This window comes from Poecilia mexicana, unplaced genomic scaffold (assembly GCF_051168715.1).
Source record: "Poecilia mexicana isolate PSO_F unplaced genomic scaffold, ASM5116871v1 scaffold_7, whole genome shotgun sequence".
NCBI lineage: Eukaryota > Metazoa > Chordata > Actinopteri > Cyprinodontiformes > Poeciliidae > Poecilia > Poecilia mexicana.
The window spans coordinates 11,591,480-11,611,140 of NW_028263376.1; the positions used below are offsets into that span (position 1 = coordinate 11,591,480).

Here is a 19,661-nt window from a genome sequence, read left to right on the forward strand (position 1 = left end):
TATATTTAGATGTGAGTAACAAACCTCTGATTAAGTCAAATGATACCAAACAACCTCAGGTTCTGTCACAAAAATAAATTATTGCAAATGATGAGGCAGGTTTTCTGTTGCGTAAAGAGGAGGTATTCTGTATTTTCCAGATATGTAGTGCCATTTTATAGCCCAATAAAGTTACTATACTCCCTTCAATTGTTATGAAAATACTGGATATGTCAAACATAAAAGAAATTAATAATTTAATGCTTTGAAATCGGCCTCTGTAAAACTCCTTCTCTTTCTGACACTTCAATGTCTTCAACACAACAATGTCTGTCCATTATGACACGATATTCACTTCTTTCCCCAAGCATTCAGTTAAACTGGGCCACTACCATTCAGCTTAACTTTATTTCTCTGGAACCAATTTATAGACTTCAGATCTGTTTAGGACGATTATTCTGCTGGGAAGAAAACAAACAAAAAAACATCCACCACTGTTTCATTGTCTGATTCTTATGACTGTCGCACTGAATTTTCTCCAATTATATGATGTTTGCCGGTACAGTGTGATAAACCCCCACCCCTCACACCACTGTGTTTGGAGTGATATGAGGTGTGATTTCTCCCCCAAATATGTGTAACAGCATCCAGAGAATTAAATTTTTAGTCTAAATGTTCCTCAGAAAACCTCCCATGTGTCTTTTCCTTCAGCAGGGGAGTGCTGTGCAGTGAGCACGCATTTTCTAACTTTGAAACGGCTTTTTCTTCTCATCTTCTGCTCTCTGGGAGCAGATATTGACTCTTCATGAGATTTCCATTTGTTTTGACGACTGTCAGAAATCCAGAGCACCTCTTGGCTGGTTTATGGTAAAACTACCTTGTTTAAATATCCAAATTTTGACCTCAACAATCGAGAAGGTTAGAAATCTTGCTGTCGCCGCTACCATCAGTGTGTTTGATTCCCTTCTCCTTTCTTTTTTCACACTGGTGTATTAGATTATAAAGAATCCTTTATAAATCGTTGCAGGTGAACATTAATGGTTGTACGTTGCATGTTTTACCACCAGAGGGCAGTAAAACACAGCTTGTGAGCAATAATTTAGAGCGCCTTGAATGAGTTATGATCTATGAGAAAGCATCAAAGCCAGTTAACTGCATATTAAATGTATGAACACATTTTGATAAAAGGTTTATATATGGTCTAATAGTGGGTTAAATCTGTGGGTTTAACCCACAGATTTAACCCACTATTAGACCCACTATTAACCCACAGATTTAATAGTGGGTTAAATCTGTGGTTGTGCTTTGTCTATTAGACAAAGCAGATCAGAACTTTATAGGAAAGTTAGCGTCACAGTTTAATTGCCTTTTGATTTATAGACAAATGAAGACGCCACAAGGTGTAAAACTGTATCTTTTATTATGTCAAATTATTGTGTATTACTCTTCTTTAATGCCTATAGTCTGCAGCTATCCTGCAGCCAGAGAAGCTTTTAAGCACACCATGCAAAGCCATTATCCTTCAGCTACGAGGCCTCTGACTTTTTATGGCAGTGACCAACCTTATCATTTTTAAAGTTGTGGTCAATAAACACAGTGCTTTCAGTGCTGCTTAAAGCTCCCTTCGTATGCTATGGCCTCAGATAAAAGCAACAAGCCTTCTACCTCACCTACTCATGGCTGATTGCTACTTTATAGCTATGGATGAAAGATGACTATGTGCAGCAGGGTAGTAAGAACGCGTTCTCTTCCCTTTTTAATCTGGCTGGATTTATCTAAACTTGAGGGCAAAGAGCCTGCAAGGTGCAGCAAGAGTAGGTTTGATTGTTTTGCTTTAAAGATGCTGTAAATGTGAGCAAGTTAGAGATGTTACACAGTCCTGAGGAAATCTATTTATCAACTATTTAATGAGCTTTTCATACCCTCTTGTTTTTCAGAAATTCAGTAGATCCCTCCGTTTCTCATTTCCCTTGCTCACCTGCCAGCAGCTCCCTACATCGTATGACATAACAATATAGTAAAAGCACTGTGTTTTTAATTTCTTATGGCTTTAGGAACAAAAAAAATCCAATACTGATTGAGGCTACATACAGTCTAGTCACTGCCGATTAGGATTTATATCCCTTAAGTTATAAAAAAAAAAAAAAGAAAAGAAAGAAAGAAAGAAACCTGGCACTCTACATGCAGGTTTTGATACCATGTTTTCTGTTTGCCCAGCCATTTCAATAAAAAATAACTAATTCCTACCCTGCTTAAAAATAAACATTTATAATAAGACTTGGATGTTGGAACAGCTAACATTAGCACAAAGGCAGACAAAATGCAAAATGAACAGTATTGGAATATACAAGAATACAGTCAGTACATCAGAACAGTACATAGCTAATCAATACTAAACGCAGAATGTGAGTCTTAACACATACATGTATATATATATATATATAGATATAGATATTTATATTGTTTATATAGGTATACACAAAGGCAGATTCGCTTTGGAGAAAAACAGCCGAGATTTTCCCTTTATGTCAGGACCTTTGCAAAAAGCACTTAACAAAACGCTATAGAGATCTACGATACCTACTGTGGAGGTCGAACGTCGGAGTGGATCTAGTGGAAATTTATACCCTTCTTGATGACAGTTGATTAATGTGCCGAGCTACTCAAAAGCCACAATATCTGTTTGTGATCTCAGCTTCTCGCGCCGTCTTAAGTGACAGCACCATGATGGATAAAAAGCACACATTTCAGCTGCAAAAGGACAAAAAAACCAAAAAAAACAAAACAAGTAAAACCCTTAAAATGGATCTCTCTCTAGGACAAATGCTATCTGTCTGTGAGGGTTATGTATGGAGCTTTTTTTAAGAGTGGCTTGGTATTTTCTGCTGCTGTCTGTTTCTCCACCTGGTGTTTCAGCGTGTGACAGAGTGATATGATTCGCACACACCACCTCTCTGACAAGTGTGACTTCCTTTTCTCACCCACTCAGGAGATGCTGCTGTGCATGCGGCAACTGTGAATATTCCACCAATTTTGCGTAAGAAAACATTGCACCAGAAATGTGTAAATTGATTTTTTTAGTTTTTTTTTTTTAAGTTTCGAAGATACGATTTTATGCATTTATAATTGTTTTAGATGTTTTTTTTTTTGTTTTGTTTTGAATAGCAACTCGGAGGCATAAAGGAAATTTGGCATTGTGTTGCACTTTCTGACCATATGACTCAGTTGGGAGCGAAAACGCTTGATGAAAGCTCCAGGCAAATTGCAGACTTCTTAAAGGGCATCGCATTCATTGCTGAGTGATTGCTTTCCAGCCTAAGAAAGGGCAGCTTTATAATGACCGGGAAAGACGCAAACAAAGCAAACACATCTGGGCTGAACTGAAGGCTGTCAGTATACATGAAGGCAAAGAAAATGCCTCTTTTTGTGTCGCGGTGACTCACGACAACGCGATCGATCCCCGCTGGTTCAAGGAGAGAAAGGCAGACTCTAACTTCTTCCAATCAAAAGATAAAATTAGGATTTACGCCCGTCTGGCCTTGTTGTGCTGCGACATGAACCCAGTTCAGTTTAATGAAACTGCTCCTTCTGGATGAACCAAGGCGTTCAATGTTTAAATAATATTCTAAGGGTATTTAAAGGGGTATTTCAGAATATTTGAAGAGATTTAAGCAGTTATTGTGTCTCCAGGAGATAAATCTCTGCAGGACAAATTTGAAGGAAAAAAACAGTCTGCTGCATTTTATTCTAAGACAGAGCAATATTGATGCTCTGGCAGGAGGTGTTAACTTTAACTACCTCTGAATTCAAACGAAGGAGCAAAAGCAATGTTGGGCTTAAGAGTCTCCCTTAACATGGTTTCCTCATCCCTCTTCATCATTAGCTTCCTCACCTGAAGGGTCAGGACAGAGTGATATGAATGTGAATCAATCCTAAACGAAACGTATAAACCATTTTGGAAAACAACTTTTAAAATCTCTGTTACCAGAAAAATTCTGTAAAAAAAAAATCTCTATTTTGCAAAGTATCCAGGTTCGTATGGGCGGGGCTTCAGCATGAATCCAGTTAATGGCTACCCCGAAAGGGGAGCTGATCAAAGCAGATTGAACAGAAACTCCAATCCTGACAATCTCATTGCCTTAATAAGAAGTATTTTAAAAATCCAAAAACTTGTTTGAACTAAGCAGTTTTTTTACAAAACAAATTGAGGAGAACGTAACATGTAGAAAGTTTCCAGTCAAGAAAAACAGTTTTGGCATAAAAAAAAAAAAAGTGGTGCATCAGTAATGATTTTTCTTGATTTTTACACTGCCCGACCATTTCTACTCAGCATTTACTCAGAAAACATCCTGCTGCAGGTAAGACTCTTATCGTTTTAATTTTGTATAAATCCAGATGAGTTGGCACCGGACAGTAAATCCTAACAGCATGACACAGAGGAGCCAGGACCAAAACAAACTTCCACAGTCTTAAAACAACTTTTAAAGATGTCATAACGGTTTATTCAACCCCATCTAATAAACTTTTAAAACATCCTCTTACTTGTATTGTCCTGTCATTGGCAGAGAAGCAAGTAAATATCTACATAGGAACAGACCTATGAGGTATTGAATAACTATTGTTCTGTTTGAAAAAAGAACCTAATAAAACATACATTTATGTACTTTTACATGGAGAACCAAGTCAGCATCTGTTTAATGAAGGGGTCAAGATTAGATGTCAAGATTAGGGTCAGGTCTAGACATCAGAGATTTATTAACTTTAATAGGACAAAGCCGTAAGTCTGAGAACGTAGGAGCCTAAAACAGAACCTGCAGGTGGATGCTCCTTTAAAGAATGCCAAAATGCAAACCTAAATACGGCTTAAATCTAAAAAAAAAAAAAAAAAAAAAAAAAACGTTTCCATAAACGGCTCGGACCATTTCGACTTTTAAGTCATTTTAAAATGGTAGACATGTTTACCACTTTCAGACTTGCTGTTAGCTTTGCCTGCGGTGCCAACTAGTCTGGACTTATTCTGACTTTCAGATCCTTGGTTATTAACATCTTATTACCTTTTAGCAGAACAACACTTTGACAATCTTGCACAATCCGTTTAAAAAAAACCCTGTTAATTTTGTTTTTGTGGCAGCTGGGGCTAACTGTAGCTTCTCCTGCCAGTAATGTACAGCTGCATCTCCATTATTCATAAGCTTATTTTTAAGATGGAAACCATTAAGGTTTCCGTAAAGTGAATGCTTTACTGCTGACACAACAAACATCACATTCTAGCAAGAAAAGGAGATGAAAAGGCTACATTTCAGGTGTGACACTGGGAACTATTGATTGAATCCTACCTCATTTTTCAAACTACATCTCATTTATCACATCTGAACACAGGCTTGTCTACTCAAACAATTTTTAAAAAGTATAGACTTTCAGCTTTCCGGTAAGGTTCACCTCTTTTCTTAAGAAAAAAATAACATAATGCAGCATAAGCTAAGCATCTGAGCATCTGAGCTTTAAGCTCTGGATTAGCATGGCCAAGGCTGTTACTTTGCCAAGAAGAAAATTTAACAGCATGTGGCACCTCAGCGGACGACAACCAGAGCAGTCTGCGTCCTTGTAAGGAGTTTGGTACCTATGTGTTTACAGAATTGAGACAACATGTTAATAATCTGTCAGAACAAAATACCTTTCTGCACCTTGTGTGCTTCTGCAGCTGACTATGTGCGATTACCTGTGAGAGGCGGTCAAAATATTGTCTGGTTTTCACTGCAGATGTGAAGAAACAATAAGGGAGACGCTGAATGGACAAGTATTTCAGCATATGGTTGCTCAAAAATTGTCTACCATGCAATTAGGAAATTTTCACTTATCATGTATAAGTGGTAAATAGCTGCCAAATATGGCTTCATGACTTAGACTATAAAGCAGGATCAATATATCACTGCTAAGGATCAGATAAAAAAAATAGGGTAAGAACTTATTTCTGAGAAATCTATAATTACATATCTCAAGCTTTAGGATCTTCTATAATTTAATGTAATAGGTTTTATGGCATGCCGTGTCGTTATATATTTATATATAACTCGAGGTGAATGTCGAGTTATATACTTCTACTCAGAGCCTGGTCACGTCAGTGTCTGTCTTTGTTTGATATGATGCAGCCTATCCAAATTCTTCATTAGAAATATAATTAGGAGGAAACCACAGTTTTGATTTATACCAAAATGTTGTTTTTGAAATCTGCAATTTTTCACAATTCTCAATCGGAGTACTTCGCTTCCTGAGTGCTGCTAACAACCACATTTCTTCTCTAATAGGCGCCACGGTCCACTTATATGCATCCTTTCCTTTCACAGTATGAATAGTAATTGCTACAGGTTGAAACGCTGGAAAAGTCTGGCTTATTGTCGTCTTTGACAACAAGACAATTCGCTTTGAGCTCCCTTTCAGATGCAATAATAAGTTTGCTATCCGTCCCTCAAGCCTTTTCCCGCACAAGGTCACAGTAGGAGTTTAAATTCAATAAATCATGGCTCTTAATGTGCCCATCAGCGTCACTGTCGACTCAAACCACCATGGGAGTGTCTGAGAAGACGGAGCTAATGGACTCTGCTACCGATTTCTTCCTCTTCCCCTTCATGAGAGAGCCGGCCTCTCCATCCAGGTCGTCATTGTCCTCATCCCCGTTGGGATTCAGCTTGCCGTTCTGGCCCTGCAAGTCTTTGGAGTCGATGAACGCAACGTGCCTATTCAGCTCGGCCTTCATCGACGGGTCCTCGTGGGTGGGAGTGACGCTGAGCATTGAGGAGTGGATGCTGTCCTCGCCCCGGGTCTTCCCCTTGCTGGGACAGCAGAAACAGCGGCACGGCGTCAAGTAGAGGTACATGAGCACCAGCACCACACTGGCCAGGCAGCCCACCAAGGTAGTGTAAGCTGTGTTCAAAGTCTCCCCAGCCCCATGCATGGTGAAGTTGTGAACCTTCAGCACAATGTAAATAGTCTCATTGAAACTCTCGCTCATAGCGAAGCACGTGTAGGTCCCGGAGTCATCGTACCTCACCGGACTTATCTGCAGATTCCCGTTTGGCAGGACCTTTGCAGTCTGGTTGTCTCCCGACGTCACCAAAACGTTCCCGGGCAATGACCAAGTCTTCATCATGTCACGGTGTTTGGTGTCACAGCTGAGGATCAGCGTTTGCTCCAGGAAAGCCTCTTCGCCCTCCTCCTTGAACGTGCTGCAGTTCATGCTTTCGCCACTAAGATCAAAAATCTGGGTTTTCTGCGAGTTAGGCAGGACGCACGTGAACTCGTCCCTGAAGTCCACAGCACAGTTCAGCTTACGAATGAACCAGTGGGCCAGGAGTGTGTAGAGACTACAGGTACACTGCAGAGGGTTGTTGTGGAAGTAGAGGCCATTTTTAATCCAGGCAGGCAGCGTATTAAGGTCATCTATGGGAACCTTTTTGATCCTGTTGGATGAAACGTCCAGGAGGCTCAGCTTTTCCAGGCGATACCTTTCTTTGATCAGCTCCGCTGGGAAGCGGGAAATTTGGTTCTGGCTGAGATACAGCTTCTGAAGGTTGACCATGGTGACAAAGGCTGACCTGTCAATCTGTGAAATTTGGTTGTTGTAGAGCAAGAGGACCTCCAAGTGGACCAGAGGCTCGAAAACAAACTCATCCAGCTGCTGCAGTTTGTTGGAGGACAGGTCCAAGTAGCGCAGTTGCTTCACATTTGTAAAAGCTTCAGAGGAAAGGAAATGGAGATTGTTGTGGCTGAGCAAGAGGTTATGGAGATTCGGAAGCTTGACTGTAGTCCAGTCAGATTTGAGTCGATCTATGGCGTTGTAGCTGAGATCCAGTACAGTGGTGTAGAGAGGCAGACCGGTGGGGACGGCACTCAGGTCCATCTTGGAGCAGCTGACGATGTTCGAGGCGCAGATGCACGTTGTATGGCAGTTCAGCGTCGACCCCGATGCCTCAGGAAGCCAGAGGACGGCGGCGCAGAGGGTGAGAACCAGGCTCCATCTCTGCAACTTACTCTGAAACTTACAGAGGGGTAAAGTTTCACCTCCTGCTCTGGAGGAAGATCGCAACATGCTAGCAGTTGTTCTCAATTCTCCAGAGGTTGATTATGATCCCATTTTCAGGAAAACGCTCTAGGATGTAGGAGTCCCAAGCACATTGGTGAATAAAAGCTGAAATATAAGACAAACATGTCATTAGATAGATTTTTAAAACAAAACATGAAATATGCAGTTTCTGAAAAATACTCTAATCATATGAATATAATACAAAATCTCTGAATTTAATGTCTTTTGTTTAAATGGAGGATAAAACTGTCAGCCAGAGGTAAACCGAACTAAGACTCCAAAATCTTCAGGAGGCCTCGAGAACAATTGAGCTCTCACATAGGACATAAATCTCAACAATATTATTGTTTATCACAATAAGTCCATCCTAGGTACATCATAAAATCCTAATAAAACACATTAAAGTGTGTGTTTTTAAAGAGCAAAGGTATGAAAACGTTTGAAAGGGGGTGAACACAGAAGTTTGATAACCGCACTAAGTGAAGACTCCCAATTTATTACCAACAGATTTTTTTCTGCTGCTTGTGTCTGAGCTAGAGTCACGTTTCATTCACACTGGAACTGCTGTGAAATCCATCTTGACATATATTTGCAAATTTTGCCAATAACTGTCAGGTAAACTTGGCCCCTCCTTCCTGACTCTACCGAATCCGTGCTGAAGCTGCATTCGATTAGCGCTGGAAGTCAAAGGTCGGAATGACATCGCAGCCTCCGAGAGCGTTCTAGTTGCAAGTTGTAAAAGGTTGAGACTTGCTGTTTGATTTGGTGTGAACTGCTATTAGCAAAAAACAGGATGGTATTATATTTATTTCCCAACATGTTGCTTGATTTATATATATGTATATTTTAACAGTGAGCCAGTTGTTTAATGAAATACTGATCATTAAAAGTGTAAATAAATAGTTATCACCTGCAACATCAACCACTTCTTTATGTGCTGCAGACCAATCATACAGAAGGATCGCATCAGTTTTGGGAGAAGCAAAACCCTTCTGCAAAGGCACCTCAAAATAGAAAGGTACAACCTTTAAACAAAAAGGTAGAATTTAGAAAACACACAAAAACTTAATGCTATAAACACCTAAATCGTGTACCCTGCAATATTTAGTTAACAATATAAAAATGCTTATTTTTCATTGTCCATTTTAAGTATCATTTCTTTTAATTTCTTTGTTTCAGATGTGACCAGCATTACATAGCTTTTTTTCAGATCCATTGGTTGATTACTTAATAAATTACATTTATTCAAATTGTATTTTGTGTGTGTTTGCCTTTTTAAGACTCTAGTTAGTGCATTGTCAACAATGTCTTCCAATAACACATAATTACCTCGTCATATTTTCATGTTTCCTCTCAACTTTTGATGGTTTTTTTGTTTGTTTTTTTACATAAAAACATTAGGCTGCTGGTGGATCTGGCTTAGAAAGTTTCTGGGGGAAATTCTCCACACTGGATGCAAAACTTTACTTGTCGGAGTAACTTTAGGGTCCTTCCTTTTTTCCTTTCTTTCTTTTTTTACTGATAACTGGAAACACGACCTTTGACTACGAAGAGGACCCACCTTAAAACTGTGGGGAGTGGCTGGAGGGGCTAAGAAGTAGAAGCCCCCCTCATTAAAATCTGCGTAAGGCCCTGTACGATCTTGTGCCGGCTCTGGCGGACACTTCAGCTTTAACCATCCTCTATGAAAAGGACTAAGAAAAAAAGAAAAGAAAAAGGAAATGCATTAATTCAAACTATTTCTGAAAAAAAAAAAAATAATTTCTGTAAAGGATGTGTTTAGTGGACTCCTGATGAAAATGAACCCCCAGTGTAGAGGTTAGTGTCATTTCCCTTTCAGCTTTCACCTCTCCATCAGCACAACTTTCCTGTGCAGCTGTACGTGCCTGTCTTTAAAACAAACAGACACACAACACGGTACTCACGCTAACCCATGTGTATTCACACTCCCGGAGACACAAACTGATTCCCTGTGCTCTGCCCATCTTTCCATCTCTACCTCGCCATTTCTTGATCTCCCTGACACAGCTGCACGTTGCCGCACACAGTAAAAAAAAAAAAAAAAAAAGTACAAACAAATAAACGCACACAGGCAAAAACCATGCAAATATCAGCACCACGTCGTGTCATGTTCCCAAACTGCCCTCCGCTCATTTTATGTAAGAGCCGTGCAAGCCGTTGCGCTGCACCATCATGTTGACTAAATAACAAGTACAAAGAAATAAAGATGGAGAGGAGAGGACACTTACCTTGAGTCGTCGGGGTGCAGCAGCAGAAGGGGACGCTGATTTCGTGAAACCAACTCCCTGCGTTTGTTTACGGCGTTTCTGCAGGCGAGGAGCTGTCTGAGCGAGCTTCCGCGTCTGCTGCTGAGGACGGCTGATGCAGGGAGGAGGGAGAACCTCTGCTCAGATGTCTTTGGCAAAATAATCCCGTTCCACGAGGCAACTAGCACCCGGCGCAAAATTACGCAAAAAAAAAAAAAAAAAAAAAAAAAAAGCTTACGTAAAACGCAGAAATCAGGCGTTCATTGAACTAATCAACCTCATTTAGTTATCAGATTGTAGTCGGCTTTTTTAATCATAAGCACGTTTCGCTCCGGACTCTGGCGCATTTTGGTGCAGGTTTGGTTTAAGTCCGGTCTGATCGTCATCGTCATCATCATCTGCAGCAGCAGCTGCTGCAGCAGCAGCAGCAGCAGCAGCAGGGAGCCGCTGGGATCATTAAAAATGAGCAGTCTACGTATGACAGGCTTTCTGCGGCTCCATCCAGGCCCGCATGCGGCTCTTTTCCGCGAAGAGCTGCCGCTACTGCAGTGGTGGACGCGCTGATCGGTATAATGCGCTCAAATCCATAAGGCGCTGTTTACCGAAAGTGACCGCGCCAAAGACGCGCTAAAAACTCTGGAGAGGAAATGGAAATGTCCACAAGGAGCCTGATATTACAGAGCAAATGATAGGGGTGATTATAGTGGGGGGGTTTTTCCCCCCCAAGCAAAGCAATTCTCAGTTGACTGTCGATTCAGAAGGAAGCACTTCAAAAATCCTCTCAAAATAGGGTTTATACAGACGCTGTAGCAATAATCAGACTTGAGTGTGTCTTATTGGGATTTTAAATGATAATTCAGTACAAGTAGTCACTTATCTACTGTGAGGTTTTTATTCACACCTCTCTGATATCCCTAAATAGAGTCTGCCTGTGTCAATATAAATAAAGATGTGCAAAAAGATGCAGGGGACAAAGCAAACATGTGGATGAAGAAACTCCAGTCAGATGAGACCCAAATGTAACCTTATAGCCTACATGCAAAATTAAATCTGTGTTAGTGGAAAACTAACACTTCGCATCATCCTAAACAAACCCCATGAAACATGATGCAGGCAACATTATGATGTGGGTTACATAGTTGGTCTGAGTTGTTATGAAGATGAGCGGAGCTGGAGGGTTTGTGAAAAAGACTGGATTGTTGTGTTTCAGCAGGACAATGACCCCCAAACATGCAATAAAATGTTTTGGTAAAAGGATATTCATGTGAAGATCAGGCCTTCTCAGACATTCTCTGTCCAACGTGACCAAAGCTGAAATATTTTTGCAATGAAGATTTGGGAAAAACGTACACATGAAGATAGCAGCTCAAAAGATCTCTGACTGTAACTGCAGCAAAAACATAATTCAATAAAGTGTTGACTTCAAGGGTTCTGAATACGGCTATACGCTGTTCAGATTTTCGCTTGTTAAACATATTGTGAGCTTTGTACTATTTACTTTCCACTGAACAGTTGTGAACTACTTTGTGCTATTGTTTGACATCAACTCTAAATGAAATACAGCAGAACAATGTCTGTTTTTGTAAAGGTTACATTTATCTCAGTTAAATAGGAAAGGAAGCAGCGAAACTGTGACACCTTAACTGAACTTAAGGTGAGTTTGATTGATTGTACCAGAAACATCTTGGTATATGTTGAATCTGGTCACTTTTCACTCCCCCTTCACATCTGCTGTACATGAACGGAAACTGTTTGTGGATTTTTCTACGTTTCTGTAAGTGAGGCATATTTCTATCTAGCCATATGAGCCAGATTTTCCTCTCTCATAAAGTAAGACACAGATTTCACTCACATGTGGCAGAATGTGAAACAAAACTGTCACATTCTTCCCTCCTCCTCCCCGCATATCATTCCTATAACCGTCTGACGGCTGAATGTCTCGACAGCGACTACGTGTTCTGAGTAGTGCTACTATTTTTATTTTGTCTCCATATACGTAGGTTCTCAGACACTACAGCAGACTATGTAAATTAAATCATTATTTTGGTCTGCAGTGAGTAATCTGCGTGATTCAGCTGTGATTAAGGTATTGCCAGGTGTCTTAACTCTGCACACAGGCAGCTTGGTCGTATTTATATCGTAGTCTTCGAAGGGCCCGAAGCAGAAGGGACATCCAAGTGAAAAACAAATCCTGGAATACTTAAAGGGAACATTGTTAATCCTGCCATCAGGGCTCGATTTTGTGGCTGACAGCCTCGGGATTGCAGACGGCCTCCAGTCTGTTACTCGGCTCTGGCTATTCTTACACTCTGCGCTCACATTGTTTATGTTTTTGATGAAGTCTGTGCCAACTGTGCAGGGGAAACACCTTGTCAGTTCTTTTATTCAAGTGAATCCACCCACAAACTGCTTTCTGAGATACTTTTTTTCCTTTTGGGAAGTTTCCTCGATTCACAGACCTGCTGCTGTAATTCATATCTCTGGCAAAGCTGCGAGGGCAGGAAGCTGCTGCGGCCTCCCACTCAGGGGTGTATTATCTCAAACAATGGGAAGGATGTGACAAAAAAATGGACAGGAGATCATTTTAAAGAAATTAATAATAATCTGACTCCAGTATGCGATATGATCAAATAATGCAAAACACTGTATGCATCAGAATATATGGATCAGGTGGAATATTTTTAATTGTAAGTATTTTGGGCGTATCCTTGAATCTTTGCTACTCCTTTATTGAGTAATTTCCACCTGTCTTGTGAAAAAAAAATCTACAAAACAGTAGAAAATGAAGTTAACCCTTCACCCAATGTTACGCTAACATGTCAGGAACTGATTTTAGCTCTTTATTTTAAGGACAAACTAGATATTTGCCGATCATAACTCTCACAATGAACATAGGAGTTTGTTCGCATGCTTTCATCAACGCTCACCATCCAGACCAGAACTCATTATCAAAGTCACATCCGTTTCTCGATTTGCACCCAAATCAAATTTATATGCTTGGCTCAGTAAAGCAAGCAAATCAACAAATGTTGAATTTTGTTTTACAGAAATCAGATTTATTTAATGTCAAAAATTATATTAAAAGTATTGCTACGCTATTATTGTTACAAGAGATAAAATGAAAAACAATGTGAGCAACACTTTGCACTTTGCATGGAGGATTTTTAAACATCTGAGATAGTTTACTTGGGACCACTTTGAAATGTTGAAAAGATACGAGCGAATTACTGACAAGTCTTATCAAAACCAAGAGGAAGCCGTCTAATGTTAGCTTACAGCTCCGGCAAACCGTTTAGAAATAAATGATGAAGCTATGTTGTTTTTAAGTGAAGATTCTTCGCTGATAAATCCTGCGTTGGAGCAGCGTGTTAAGACTGAAATGTAGAAACTGTATGATACCATTTGCTGTTAAGAAAAACTGATGGTAGAGATGGTAGAGTCAGATTGGGAATTGATGTCACCAAGAGCCATTAAATGTCTTGAGTTGTTGCCTGGAACTAAATAATCTTGAACAGGACATACTCAGTACACAGATGTGTCTTAGATTCCTTCTTTTTTCCTAATCTAATCTTTATGCTTCCTTTGCTTTTGCATGCCTTTAGATTAAATCAGAAAATAAAATGTATTGGTTGGCACTTTCTCTTCATATTTTTTCTCCTTCTCTTACATTTATCTGAGGCTGAGTTTATTTGTATAACACATTTCAGCAAAACATCTTGTCAAAGTGCTTTACATAGTAAAAGCATGACGCAGTAACCAATACTGGAAACAGAAAACAATCAACAAACATGACCATAATTAAGATCTAATCATTATCTAGTATTGAATGAAGATTAGAATGGAGTAGACCAGAACCAAAAGACCTGAGCAGCCTGGAGGGTTGATAGAACAGCAGCACCAGATCCGTGATGTATTTTGGTGTTAAGCCATTCGCTGGTTTATAAAGTAACAGAAGTATTTTAAAGTCTGTTCTCTGACCAGTGGACCTGGTGTGAAGTGCTCTGTTTTTCTGGTTTTACTGAGAACGCAAACAACATCTAATTTCCTTCACCTTTCTCCAGCTTATGAAACATACATGTTTGAAGTTCAGCTTGTCTCTATGTTTTACCTGTTGCTTTGATAATGTTCTGGGCTTAATAAACCATAGGTGTGAAAGACGAGTCTGCCAAAATGAGTTTGGCTTGTTTCCAGAAAGAAAGAAAAAAAATCAGGCAGGGTTTAACTGTGTGCACAGTTTTATGCATTTACTGTCTTACTTCCACATATGTAAACATGTGAAATGAAAATCTTGTAAAGATAGCAGAGAGTCTGAACCCAGAGTGAAACCTCTGGTTGACCGTGTGTGTGTGTGTGTGTGTGTGCGCGCGCGTGTATGTGTGTCTCTAGCGCTGTGACGCTGGTGAGATGGAGCTGAAAGTGATTAATGTTCTGTTCGACTTCACTTCCTGCAGCGATAGGGACAGTGTTGCCTGGCAACTGCTCGCGGCCTTTAGTCAACTGGCTTGGCTCTGTGGCAAACCCGGGTGGCCTTGTCTTTTCCAGTTCTTTCAGCTACCTGCTTCCGTCTAGTTTCCTCATGTCCGCATGTTAGACTTCAGGAAAAAAACATGTCTTGAGCCCAGATATTATCAAAGAACTGCCATCACTAGATGTCCTTGCTTAAAACACAATTTAATGTCTTGAGTTTAAACATTTAACGCATACATTTGAATGTGTTTAGATAGCAAAAACAACAACAACAAAAAACAAGACCTGTGTTGTAATATGATAGCAACACTGTAGGTGAGTCTGGAAAGAAACACTTCAGCAGCTTTTATTATATTACATTAACCTAATTATCATCACATATAATATGGACTGCAGTTTGAAAGTTTGTAACCTTAGACCGCAAAAATGATAAGTGTGCCTCACAACCCAATACAAATTATGCACGGCTTGTATGGTGATATGATAGTAAACAACCCCCACATCCTGCCTATAAGCTCATGTGGACGGAGCCAAACAGATTGTATCAGACTGATATGCAATAAGAGATGTAACTTAATCCTCTATGGTTGCCATGTTGCCCACAGGCACAAACTCCCTTTTTGACCTGTCACATTGCTAAGATGTTTAGCTTTAAATAAAGCTTTAAGTGAAAAAAAAAAACAAAAAAAAAACAGAAAACAAAGCTACTTGAAATACTTTTCTAACACTACTTTCAAACTGAGGGTGAATAAACATTCATTTTTGGTTGCGTAATACATTTTTGCCAATGGAATCATATTGTTAAGACTTGCTAACAATGAAGCAACTATGTGCGATTGTGGACAAGTTTATATGTTCCCTTAAGGCAACAGTGAACCTCTGTGATCTGTCCTTGACGCATACAGTACACGTATTCATATTCTCCGCTCATGCTCATCTACACATCATTACTGTGACTAATGATCATATCCCCTGACAGGAACATATTTATAACAATCTTCAATAATTAACCCTTTCATGCATGAATTGTGATCCTTTGTGTCAGGATTTTTTCCCCCAATTTTTTTATTTTCTTAAGTCATATAAAAGGTAGGAAAATTTTTTTTGTAAAACAAACAAAAAAGAAATTTAATAAATAAATAAATAAATAAATAATTTCTTTAGTTTATTTCTTTAGGTGATCAATTGTAATTTTCTCCAAATACAAAGTTGTTATTTGAAAAATACATCAGTAGTATTGTTCTTTAGGGGTGATATGATGTCACAATAATTTTTTTACCTGCTAGATTCATCTTGGTAGGCTTTTTTCCTCTGTCAGCCATATTGGATTTAACAAAAATAATTTCTTGCATTTGCAGCTGATGGCCAGTAGTTGATGATGTATTTTATAATGCATTAGTTTCCACTTCAGGGATCTGTGTGCATTTATAACATAAAAATCCACAAGAAACACAACAAAATGGCTTTTAGACATCTGTCCACTGTTACCACATCTACATTAGGCATGAAAGGGTTACTTTAATCTGAGTAAGTGAACACAAGTTCTTTTGGGGGAAAGGAAGTATATTTTTCCAATACAATAATTGGTGTTGGTTTTTCCACATAAACTCTCAATAAAGTACTTTTCTGTTTGCGGTTGTATTGTGACAAAATGTTAAAAAGTTCAAGCAGTATGAGTATTTTTTGCAATTCAGTGCATGTCTCGCTCAAATGTCACACTTTCATTTTATATAACCAGTTTTCTTTTTTTTTTTTACTGCTTTGAAAAAAATCAGGGACAAGTAGATGTGGTAATTGTCTCAGTGATAATAAAACACAGTAATCTTTGTTTAGCTGTCTGAGCTGGTCCTGGTTTCCATGGCCACACATTCAGTAGTGTTGTGTTTGATGACACGTGCGAGGATGACGAGAGGTCACCCCGACAATTGTATCTCAAGAAAAACGCCACTACGGACGGCGTATGCTTTCAAGAAAAGAAAAAAACTGTCTGTAATCTTCGCAAGCCTTGTCCTCCCACTGCTTAGCAACCAGACAAATTTTAGCCTCTGATGGCAGAGACCCCGACTCTGAACCACAAGAAAGGCTGCAGGTGTCACCGACAATGGATATAATCAGGAGGCAGGCCACTCGTTGTATTCCCTCTCTAATTAAAGCGATCATCACTGCAGCTACGCTATCGTAATTATCATTCTGTCAGCTAAAACTGACATGACTCATTACAAATACTCTCAATAATATTAAACCTGCGCTTATCCGCACAGTAAAGCCATAGTCTTGTTTTGTTTATACTCAGGCAGGCAGAAATGGCAGGACGAGACGCTTCCCAGGCCGTGTTTTTAATACCTGTTAATTCCTTCCTGAGGGTGATGCATGTCGGCTGGCCTCAGTGGAGAGAGATAATTCCTAGCTAATGAAGTAAACGGGAAAACAGAATAACCTCCAGTCTTTCCCGCATCAGGCTTGCCCCTGTTCTTGGCCAATAGGACGAAGGTCCCAGGGGAAGGCAGGGATGTGTCTTTAAATAGTCTCTGACTCACAGCTTCATCATTTTGCTTCTTGTGTTGGAAAAAAAAAAGAAAAGTGAAATACATTCTGCCACTTAGAAAATGTAGTTGCTAAAATAGGATGCGATTTAACTTGGTTTAACCCGTTTGTTTATATTCTGCTGCCAAAAAAAGTGACTTTTCTTTAATCCAGCTTTGTTCAGGTTAATATTTATTCAAAATTTCTGAAGGTCATATATTAAATTTCAATTTCTACCAACATTTTGAGTTTTTTTGTTGTTGTTTTTGTCTGTTTCATCTTAACTTTTGCCTAATTTTATCCCTCTAAGTTAACAGTTTAATTCTCAAGTTAGGTAAATTAATTATATTATGATATATATTAAGAAATTATTAAGATTTTATACCACACCCTATTTCGATTGGCCTAGCTTCTGTTCTCGTGTTGGGCCAATTATGAGATATGAGAGATAATGAGTTCAGATCAAACCAAATAAAATAAAAAAACTGACCTCATGTTGACAGAAATTATTGAACTAACATAATTATTTACATGCAGCTGACTATCATATCAGACAACTCCAATGAAGAACATTTTAAATGAGATGCTTCTTCAACTGAATCTATGAAAAGTACCAAGTTAGCGGCACAGAAAAGTGATTCCCAAAGAGCCCAGAGGGGGCGCTATTCTTCCACATCTGTGCTGAGTTCCCTATGGAGCTTGTGGCAACTTTAAACGGGATTTCTTCTCTTCACTTTTTCCACTGAAGGCCAAATCTGTGCTACAGATTTTCCCATCTGAGCAGTGGACATCTGCAGCTCCTCCAGAGTTACCAAAGGCTCTTTTGCTACTTCTCTGTAGACACTGAGCTTAAATTACCCACAAAAATTATATTTTTGTGGGTAAAGGCAATTTCCTTTCAGTGGAAATTGCCTTTCCACTGAAAGGCAATTTCTTTCAGTGGATTTTATTTGATGGTATCAGAGAAAAGTGGCATAAATATGAAAGCACAAAAGTCTGTTCAGATTTTTGTTTGTAAAAAGTTTTGAAAACCTTGTATGTTTTTCTTCTGCTTTGCTGTTGTGCTTTGGAAACTCATCCTGAACGAGAAAATGTCTGTTATGTTTGTTAAAAGTCCATCAAACCGGAGAGGACCAGTTGAAGTATTGACCCTGAGGCCTGTTTGCTGAGTACTTGGCTTTTTTTTCCTTCCGCCCTTCACGTTTCGCTCGGCAGCGGCTGCGTGTGTGGCCACTAGAAGCACATCAAGCCTCGGTGAAGAGGCTGTCTCTGCAGCTCTCCAGTCAAACGGCAATGATTGAGCTCCAGGCCAGACAGAAAATTGAGTCTGCGTATTAGAGCGCAATGAGGGCAAACAATCCTAAATTTCTCTTTTCTTTTCTTTTTTTTTTTTTTTGCAGAATAATAAAGAGTCCGTAATGAGAACACAAAGCTGGAGATCAGTTCTTGAAATAATTAAAATTGAAAGGAAGCAGGAAAGTTTTTCTAAAGCAATGGAAATTACTTTCCCCTCCCAGAAACCTCGCTTTGCTAAATATGGAAACATTACTTTATAATGAGCTTACTTAATAGAGGTTTTCTTTTAAAGGACAGTACTTCTAGAGAGTTGAAGAGCCTGAAGAAATTAACTTACCTGCCCTTCAAATAAAATAAAATGTCCACTACAACATGAATATAATCATAGATGACTGGTGGGATGGAGGATTGTGATTTGTTGGTCCTTAAAGAAACAGTGAGGGAGAGCAGCTGGTCTGAAAGTAGAGAAGTGGGGGAGTTGAACAAAATGTCCTTCGGCTTTAAAGGACAAGTGTCCAGTTGCATCATTAGATTGGGGGTGTTTACTGCATGACATTCTTCAACCAGATCCCGGCTGTAGATAAAGAGGGACACATGAGGATATTCCTTGTCATCAGAGGCGAAGGAGGCCGAGGCAATTCTCTATTTTTACAAGTGTGTGTGTGTGTGTGAGTGCGTGTGTGCGTGTGTGTGTCAGAGCAACTCTGTGAACACTTCTTCAAACAATGGACCCTCAGATACTTCTAAAATTAAACATCACACTTAAAGCAGTCAGTCAGCCACTCCTTTGTGATTCCTGACAAGAGGTCAGAGGTCTCCTGAGGTCTCCCTGCTTCCTCTGAACTCTGACCTTCACAAAGCCAGCCAAAACAAAAAAAAGAAAAAAAACAACAAAAAAACAACTGCACTCATTGCATAAGGCAAAAGGCTTCATGCATAACAGCACTGCGGCGACTTCGTAAGAGGATTTCAAAAACAGGTTTTAGGCTTTCCCCTGTTTTAATCACTCCAATCTCTTGCCTCTGCCGTGTCAGCATGTGGGCCATAGG

At 39.5% G+C, this 19,661-nt stretch overlaps 1 protein-coding gene across 3 annotated transcripts; it reads right to left on the bottom strand.

Moving 5' to 3' along the window:
- Positions 1–1,380: 1,380 nt before the first annotated feature.
- Positions 1,381–10,945, bottom strand: amigo1 (adhesion molecule with Ig like domain 1). 3 transcript variants are annotated; one of them, XM_014988346.2, is made up of 3 exons: positions 10,309–10,945; positions 9,621–9,753; positions 1,381–8,164 (listed from the first exon to the last, which is right to left on the bottom strand). In XM_014988346.2, the coding sequence occupies exon 3, from the start codon at positions 8,063–8,065 to the stop codon at positions 6,533–6,535; it is 1,533 nt and encodes a 510-aa protein (XP_014843832.2). In that variant the 5' UTR covers positions 8,066–8,164; positions 9,621–9,753; positions 10,309–10,945; the 3' UTR covers positions 1,381–6,532. The 3 variants fall into 3 exon arrangements, with proteins under 3 accessions (XP_014843832.2, XP_014843831.2, XP_087863178.1); XM_014988345.2 differs by lacking the exon at positions 9,621–9,753; XM_088007052.1 differs by having other exon boundaries at positions 9,621–10,945.
- Positions 10,946–19,661: the final 8,716 nt, after the last annotated feature.